Source organism: Populus trichocarpa, chromosome 1, assembly GCF_000002775.5.
Source record: "Populus trichocarpa isolate Nisqually-1 chromosome 1, P.trichocarpa_v4.1, whole genome shotgun sequence".
NCBI classification, from domain to species: domain Eukaryota; kingdom Viridiplantae; phylum Streptophyta; class Magnoliopsida; order Malpighiales; family Salicaceae; genus Populus; species Populus trichocarpa.
The window spans coordinates 46,733,150-46,742,369 of NC_037285.2; the positions used below are offsets into that span (position 1 = coordinate 46,733,150).

Genomic DNA, 9,220 nt, shown 5'->3' on the forward strand with positions numbered 1-9,220 from the left:
ATCATGTTTCTGAACCACAATATCTTTAAATTGTGTTATTTCACCTAAATGTTTTTATCATGTGCTATTTCAAAATTTTAATTATATTTTGGATACTAATTGCCTAATTTATGCTTGTTATTAATTGAGTGTGGAATGAATAAAGTAATTTACACATTTAATTAATGTTATTATTTATTAATTAGCTTCTTTGCAAGTTGAACTTAGTTGGTAAGTAGTATAGTCCCTACCTTATTTTTTAGGATTCGTAAAGAAAAAAGTTTTGAGAAATTATTTTTTATAAATTCATCAATCCAATATAATATGTTTCATAGTTTCCATGATAAAACTTGGAACTTGTTTGCCTTAAAAGTTAATAAAAAATATTTAGTAAGATTATAAGAAGTGTTTTAAAAACGATTTAGAAGCTAAAATTCAAATATACAAATGATAATTTTGAATTCCTTTAATATGGCATAGCATAAAATAAATTTGCTATCAAACATCCTTTTACCATTACAGTAAACATAATTAATAATTATTATAAAATTTCCTGTTATTAACTTTTACAGATTTTTACAGGTTTTATCGGTTGATCAGTTGATAAATTAGTCAATTTAAAGTTCATGTTTGTTTTTACGTTTCAAAAATATTTTTGAAAAATATTAAAATATTTTTATTTTTTTCTTTGCTTCAAATTAATTCTTTTGGTGTTTTCAGATCATTTTGATGTGCTGATGTCAAAAATAGTTTTTTTAAAATTAAAAAAAATATTATTTTAATGCATTTTCTAGTAAAAAATACTTTGAAAAACAACCGTAATTATTGTCCCAAACACGAGATTAGAGTCTAGTCTAATCTAATCTATATTCTTTATATATATATATATATATATATATATATATATATATATATATATATATATATATATATATACACTCTCATGTGTTCTGATAAAAAAAACCTAATAAAAATATTTTTTTTATATTAATTCACCTTATAAGTAACATGGGTTGATCTTATTAGAGTTTAATAATTATTCTAGAATGATTTATTATTATTATTATTTTAAAACAAAAGGTCAAAAAGAAAATGCTGAGGATTGGGTGAGGCCTGGGACAGGTAGAACTGAAAGAGAGGTGTGAAAGAGCTTAAAAATAAAAAACAAATAATAATATTAAAGAATGATAAGTGACTTTTCTTTCTTGGAGGCTCCGTTAAGATAAGCACGTGAAAGGGACCCTCCACAAAATAAGACACGTGGTGGCGGCTGTCACTCACTACTCACGAGTGGTTTCACTGCGCAATCAGACGTCGACAAAATATCATATCATACGCAGACGATATACTATCTAATTTATCGCGACATATGATGTTCTCTTAAGTTCCAGCTTCTCCGTAAACGGGTATTTAAAAGGTTGGACTTTTCGAAGTAATGGACCGACCAAATTTTATTATATATACAATAAAGTCCAATAATGTTGGATCTTCCACGTCAAGTTGTTCTTCAGGGTTTTTATTTTTTATTTTTTGCCTTTTTTTTTCAGATAAGGAGGAGATAAGGGATTGATCGTAATCCAATCATGTTTCGAGAAAAAACAGAATTGGAGAAATTTATAAATTGCTGACTTTGTTACATTAGATGGTTTTTTTTTTTGGTTTTTTTGCACTTATGAAGGATTTTGAATGGTGATATTTAATTACATGTGAATTTGCATTTCAAAAATTAATTTTTGGTTTAGCAGAAATGATATTAGTTGTTGTTGTTATTAAGAGGCATATTCGAAATATTATAAAGTTTAGGGTAGAAAATTCAGAGATTGCTTTTTATCCAGGGGGGTATTTGTTTTTTCATTTAAGTTCAAGGGGATGTTTTACAATTTAACCTTTAATTTTGAATTAATAAAATAAAATGATGTGTTCCTCATATTAATTATAAAGTTTATTTATTTATTTATTATTATGAGATACCATAAAAAAGGCCTTCATTATTTTTCGTCCCCCAAATTATGCTGGTAGAGGAGAAAATATAAAAGGAAAGAAAACATATAAATTAATTTCATGGTATTTTATTTTGTTAAAAAAAAGGAGAAAAGAGAGAATATAAAGGAAATCTTTTTATTGCTTATCAATCTAATCTAAAGTGTGGGAGAGAAAGTGAATAGAAAATAATAATAAAAAGATTTTGATTCTTCTTTTTCAACTCATTCTGGGTGTGTTTGTTTTCCGGAAAGTAATTTTTGAGAAATCACTTTTTAAAATTTTCTATGTTTGTTTTCCATTACAAAAGTTGGTCAACAGAAAATATTTTCCGGTCAACAAAAAACACTTTCCTGTCAAAAAAAATTTGGCTTTATTTTCAGGAAAGTGTTTTTCTTTTATTTTGGGCGGAAAACACTTTCCAGAAGTTATTTAATTTGTAAGATTTGCAAGTTATTTTCCATAACATAACCAAATACTGAAAAGTGTTTTCCAACTTATTTTTCATGATACTATCAAACATTAAAAAATAATTTACTTTCCCGAAATTCACTTTTTAAAAAAATCACTTAAAAAAAAAACTATTTTCCTACAAACAAACGACCCTAAACACTCTTTTTTTTCTCTTATTTTGTTCTCACCAAAGCTAACCTTGGCATTTGGATTTCCAAGCTATCTTTTTTTTTTTTAAAGTAAGTTTTTTCCTACCACAACCTTTCCAATTGTACAAATATGATAATTAGATTCTGTGTTTGATTTCTTTTAATTCATATTCTGTACAGGGAGAAAAAAATAATCATCCTCTAGACTATAACTTTTTTTTCCCTATTTCCTTAAACTAAACTACTGGAATTTAATTAAGGAAACACAAAAGATTTCCTTATGATTCATTATATATATATATTTTTTTTCAAATTTACTATTAATCTAAATTAAAAAAACCTAAAAATAGAAAACATTCTCTCATTCAAGTAGGTTTATTAATATCTTGAGATAAAAAACAAAAAAAAACATAAATAATAGTAATAAATAAGACATATCTTTCTATTTTATATAAATTCATTCCAGAATTATTTAATATTTTTATTTTCATCTTTTTAACCATATTTATTTATATTATATATCATACTAACCTAACACAATCTTGAATAAAAAATTTGAACATAAACACACCTCACAAATTATTAACATATTATCTGCTCAGCAATATATTTATTTATTTTTATTTTGAAAAAAATATTAAATTGATATTTTTTAATATTTTATGATTTTATTTACTTATATTTAATAAAAAAATATTTTAATATATTTATAAATAAAAAATGTTTTTAAAAAACACGGGTTTTAATGTAACGGACAACAAATTGTCATTCTTCTCAATCTTGGTCCACTGTCTCATCATCTCGTGTCTAATATCTCAATCAATCCATCCTCAAAATTACCAAACCTAAAAAATAAAAAAAATAAAAGAGAAGAAGAAGAGAAAAACAGACAAGGAAACAGCAACAACAAGAACAAGTGAAGCAGAAGTAAAGCAGATAGAGACACGAACACAGCAGTGTCTTCTGCCTCTCTTTCTCTCTGTTCCTTTACCTGCTCCTCGTCCTCGTCCTCCCCCACCACCACCACCTCCACCACCACCTCCACCACCACCAACACCAACACCACCAACAACAACAGCAGCAGCAGCAGCAACAAAATCCAACTCTCAAATTCAAGAAAGAGAAGAAAGAGGAGGACGAAAAGGGAAAGAAATAAGACCAGCAAATGGGAATTTTATATGATGACGATGTAGTGGTAATTAGACAATCAGAGAAAGAAGGAGACCCTACTGTTATCACTGTGAATTGTCCTGACAAGACTGGTCTTGGTTGTGATTTATGCCGTATCATTCTCTTCTTTGGTCTCAGCATTGTTAGAGGAGGTAAGGACCACAGGGAAAAAATTTCCATTCTTAGAGTTTGTCTTAGTAGTAGTTTTCTTCAGCTCAATATTTTCCTTTTCTTTTCCTTTTCTGCTGTTCTGTAAGCATCCCAGATGCTAAATTGAGCTTCTTTTACTTTTTTTTTTCTTTCACACTTTTAGTCTCCAATTTTGTCAAAAACAAAGTGTGATTTTTTAGTTTTCTGGTAGGGATAAGTTGGCGTAAAAAAATAACGTGATTTGTTTTTTGATTTTTGGTGTTTTTGATGTGGTGAAGATGTGTCTACGGATGGAAAATGGTGCTACTTAGTGTTTTGGGTGGTTGGCAAATCAACAACAAGGTGGGGTTTATTGAAGAAGAGACTAGTAGAGGCATGTCCTTCATGTTCCTCAGCTTCTGGGTTGTCTTTTTACCGTTCAGAATTGCAGCCTCCAAGACCACCTGATGTTTTTCTGTTGAAGTTATCTTGTCAAGACAGAAGAGGGCTTTTACATGGTACTGACTTTTTCTTGGATTTTTTGGATTCGATTCTTCTCTATTTGATCTTCCTTGTTCAATGTTTTGATTGTCTAGTTTTCTTCTCATATATGTTTTTTGTGATGCTAAGGTGATTGCCAAGGGGTTCTGATTCGTAGTTACTTTTAATTGCCTTTTGTTCTTCAAAAAGCTTAGCTTGTCACGTGTTTCCACGTTTGCGATTCATATTCTATAAATTCAACAATCATATGTAATATGAAGGAATCATGTCCCCTGTAAAAAACTTTGCATATACTTGGCAATTGGCATAAAGTTGTCAGATACTAGCATGTCCCCCTTGTGATTTTCATGTTTTATTGGAGAATTTAGAAAATTGGAATGCTTCTGGTTTTTAAGTGGTTATCGAGTTCCTGAGGGTTTGCTTTGCAGATGTGACCAGTGTGCTTTGTGAGCTTGAACTCACTATAAAAAAAGTGAAGGTATCCACGACACCAGATGGGAGAGTGATCGACCTATTCTTCATTACAGACAACAGGTTTTGAATTTTCGACATCTCTCCTCCAAACTACGCCATGTTTTTTTTTTTGCAATTAGGACATGATGTGGATTCAACTTTTTAACAATTTTGACTGAAAAAATGTCTGGCTTTTACGGCTGATTTTGAATATAAAACAATATGTGTTGGCTGATTCTGCCATCTAGTGATACGACTTTTGAGAAAATTTGATTGTCATACCCATATTTTATACATTTTAGATTTGTAATAGTTGTGCGTTCAGAGGATTTGAGTGGGTCCAGAAGAGAAATTTTCGTAAGAGGTGCATCTTCTCCCAGTCCATGTTTTTGTTCCTACTTCTAGATCATTTTTGTTGTGTGTGTGTTCATAGAAAGATGTGACTAATCAAAATGGACATTTCTATAAATCCCGTTTGCATAGCCATGCAACCACTTGAACTTGTGATTATCTTCTTGTCAAAAGTAATATTTCTTACTGTCTTTCTTTATCAGGGAGCTCCTGCATACAAATAAGAGAAAGGAGGATACATGTGATCACTTAAAAGCTGTTACGGGAAATTCCATGATAAGCTGTGACATAGAAATTGTTGGCCCTGAAATTACTGCATGTTCAGCGGAATCTTCATTTCTTCCAACTGCAATCACAGAAAACATTCTCCCCTTGGAAATGCCAGATGAACTCCCTAGTTCACTAACTTCCACCAGTGTTTCTGTCAATATGGACAACTCGCTGAGTCCAGGTCACACCCTTGTCCAAATTGTGTGCCAAGATCACAAAGGTCTTCTTTATGACATAATGAGGACTCTAAAGGATTATAATATACAGGTAGATTAATGGTATGAGATTTTGAAAATACATTAATGGACAACTCTGTCATGTTTGCTATTCGTGCAAGTCAGATGCTTCATTCTATTTGGAGGAAACACCTTTTGCATTGTTGTTCTAATGTTTTTGCTGAATCTTTCCGGAGAGAAACTAATTATTGCTTGTATGACCAGATTTCATATGGGCGCTTTTCCATGAATCACGGAAGGGCCTGTGATATTGACTTATTTCTTGTGCAAACCGATGGGAAGAAAATAGTTGATCCTAGAAAGCAGAAAGCATTGTCCTCTCGTTTGGAGATGGAACTAGTGCGCCCTCTACGAGTAGCCACTGTTAGCCGTGGTCCTGATACTGAGCTGCTGGTGGCGAATCCTGTGGAGTTATCTGGCAAGGGCCGGCCTCTTGTTTTTCATGACATCACTCTTGCTCTGAAGATGCTTAACACATGCATTTTCTCGGTACTTATCCACTTGCTGAATAAGCTCAGATAGTCTTGGCAATTCCTGCATGATATCACTTTTGGCATTTCCCTGCAATAACTTGAGGCATCTTTTCTTTATTCATATGAGATGCTTTCGCCAGATTTCTGAACTTCACTATGCATTATGTCTGAAACTGTGGGAATGTGTATGTGTATATATATGTGCATTCTGTAAACTAAGTGGTTATTGTTTATTGTTCTTCCAGAGGAAATGTTATATCCTGTTTGTCTTTTCAGGCCGAGATTAGAAGGCGCATGATTGGAGATCGGGAATTCGAAGTGTACAGAGTCTTACTTGATGAAGGGGAAGGCTTGGCTGTACCAAGAAGCAAAATTGAGAAACAAGTTTGGAAGATGTTAATGGGTTGGGAGCAATGAACAATTCTGGATATCCTTCCATGCATGGTGATGGTCTATTGTGCAGTGTACTTCCCCTGCTAATGACTTTTATGCACTGTAAATCATGGGCTATATCTCATTGAAAGTTTATGTTGTTGCACATCAATATTTGCAGCTCCTGTAACGCTAACTAAACGACATGAACTAGTTGGCAGGAGATAGGAAGAGTGAAGGTGACATGGTATTATACGCTTGCTTGAAATTGTCGCAGACAAAAATATGGAGCCATGCCATTACCAATTTGGCATGCATGAAGCGTTTCTGATGGTGGATGCTTGCTGTAACTCGGATTCCTCCTTCACAGCTTGCTCAGTTCAAAACCATTACCAGTACTCTTTTAGAGTCCCCTCTGTACATAAACTGTATGTAGAACATGTAGTTTTGAAGTCTGTTGTGCCAATAGAAGGAGCAGTACAGAATCTCTCCATGTCAAACTAATAACATATCAGTTGCACAGCACATTCTTGTATATTAATCTCCTATGTATTGCTGCTTCCTCTTCCATTGGCCAATGTGTGCACAAGCTCTTTTAGCAGATTTTTTTTCTTCCAGTTTCCTCCTAGCCTAACAATGCTTTCTGCCTCTCAAAGGTGCTTGCTTATCCTTTTACATCCATCTATTGCGTCTCTAAAGAAAATGCTTGTGTTAACCTTATCTCCTTGAAGGAATTTAATGGCATTATCAAAAAAGGGAAAAAGAAAGGCTTAATGGAGATTGCTTCAAGGTCATCTTTCTTTCATTTTCTCTGTATACTATTTCCTTAGCTCTATTCATTTGTTTTGGTCGTCTGTTTGCCCTTAATGCAGAGCTGATGCCCTGTTTTCCAAGGAATGTCCTGGTTCCTGTGTGCATCTTATTAAATAAGGTTTCCTACATGGAAAATATCGTTGTCACATCAAATAGTATATGGTTTAGATATCAAGAATTAAAAATAAAATAAAAATCTATATTCTAAATATCTAGGAATACTAAAACACAAGTTGTCAATTTGCAAGTGAAGTATTTTTTTTCCCTTTATGATGTTTATCTCAATCAAAATCAAGCAAGTCAGAGAGAGATCACAAGCCCTATCTTCAAATTCCAAATTATCCAAAAAAAAAAAAAAAACCAATCCCCTTGGTAATATTACTATGCATCAAAACACAAATTACTATTAATTACAATATTATAATTACAATTTTCCCTTAAAAAAAAGATAAGAAAGTAAGCTTTGGGATAAGATTGTCTTTTCACCATGATATAATTATCTTTAGTATATTGTATGGGGTTATATTTGTCATTTTTCCTTTTTATACACAATAATATTACTACTTTGATCTTGGAATAAAAAACCCTTATGCTTTTTCCTCGTGGGTGTTTTTATCATTTTATTTTTTTCAGAATAGTTAAATTACTTTGATGCCCTTTAAGATAAAAAAAAACTCTCATAAAGGTATTTTGGTCATTTTATATTGGTTTTGTTGTAGATTTTGAGGTTGCTCAAGGATATTATTGTAATTAATATATATTAAATATTATTAAAAAAAACTTGTTGGCGCATGTGGGAGGCCCCCATGCTATTGAGACAACGCGTGAGGGATCGTCCGACCACCAAATACTACTTTTTAGGATGCCGTTTGGAAGATCTCAATGTCATCTATATGGTGGTGTGACACGTGTATTAGAAGCGCCACTAATTTGGCGCTAGAAATCATTATTTTCCCCTTTTTCTCTCTTTCCACCTTGAAATTTGCATAACCAATGCAAAATTTCAGAATAACCCCTTAATTTTTTTTTCCTTCATATTTGATCGCTATCTTTTTATTTTTTATTTTTTTATACTTTAGAATAAGCTATGAAATTACAAGTGTTTTTTAATTTCACTCCCTACCATTTTTTAATTTATAAATAATCTATCAAATTACAAAAAGATTTCAATTTCACTCCTTACCATTTTAAATATATAGATAATCTATCAAATTATAAATATTTTTCAATTTCACCCCCTGCTATTTTTTAATCTATAAATAATAAATCAAATTATAATTTTTTTTTTCAATTTCACCTCTTATACTTCTTTTATATTTCAAATTTGATCCTCATTCTTTTAGTTGCTATTTATTTTGTTTGGGATATTTTTAAATTTGTTTTTTTTACAAATTTCATTCTCCTTGGGTTTTTTCTTATCAAATTTTATCTCGATTATTTTTGTTGCTTTTTTCTTTTATATTTTTTTTATTAATTTTTTTCAACGATTTCATCCTTTAAAATTAAATTTGTTAGGAGTTGAGTTTCTTGAATTTCTCAAATTCTAGGTTTTAGATATTAGATCAAGTTTAGAAAGTTCGCTCGGGTTTACTTGATTTTTTCTCTTTTTTTTTATGATGATGTGTTCTTATTTTTTATCCTTTTTTTTTATAGGTTTTTTATTTTATTTTTTGAGGTTTGATTCTATTGGGTTAAACTTCTATAGTTTTTTTCAATTTCACCTCCTATAATTTTTTAATTTTTTAAATTTTACCTTCATTCTTTTAATTGCTATTTATTTTGTTTTGAATCATTTTTATTTTTTTTTTCAAATTTCATCCTCTTTAGGTTTTTTTCTCTCAAGTTTTTTTCTTATTTTTTTTTGCTATTTTTTCTGTGCTTTTGCAAGTTT

The 9,220-nt window shown here is 30.9% G+C and overlaps 1 protein-coding gene across 7 annotated transcripts; it reads left to right on the forward strand.

Annotated features, from left to right (window-relative positions):
* The first annotated feature begins 3,421 nt into the window (after positions 1–3,421).
* Positions 3,422–7,117, forward strand: LOC7490693 (ACT domain-containing protein ACR10). Of its 7 annotated transcripts, none has more exons than XM_024592627.2 (7): positions 3,422–3,883; positions 4,160–4,378; positions 4,790–4,895; positions 5,369–5,702; positions 5,876–6,160; positions 6,421–6,588; positions 6,731–7,117. In XM_024592627.2, exons 1-6 carry the CDS (start codon positions 3,727–3,729, stop codon positions 6,559–6,561), a joined length of 1,242 nt encoding a protein of 413 aa, XP_024448395.1. In that variant the 5' UTR covers positions 3,422–3,726; the 3' UTR covers positions 6,562–6,588; positions 6,731–7,117. The 7 variants fall into 7 exon arrangements, with proteins under 7 accessions (XP_024448395.1, XP_024448403.1, XP_024448376.1 ...); XM_024592635.2 differs by having other exon boundaries at positions 6,738–7,117; XM_024592608.2 differs by having other exon boundaries at positions 3,423–3,883; positions 6,421–6,608; positions 6,698–7,117.
* Positions 7,118–9,220: the final 2,103 nt, after the last annotated feature.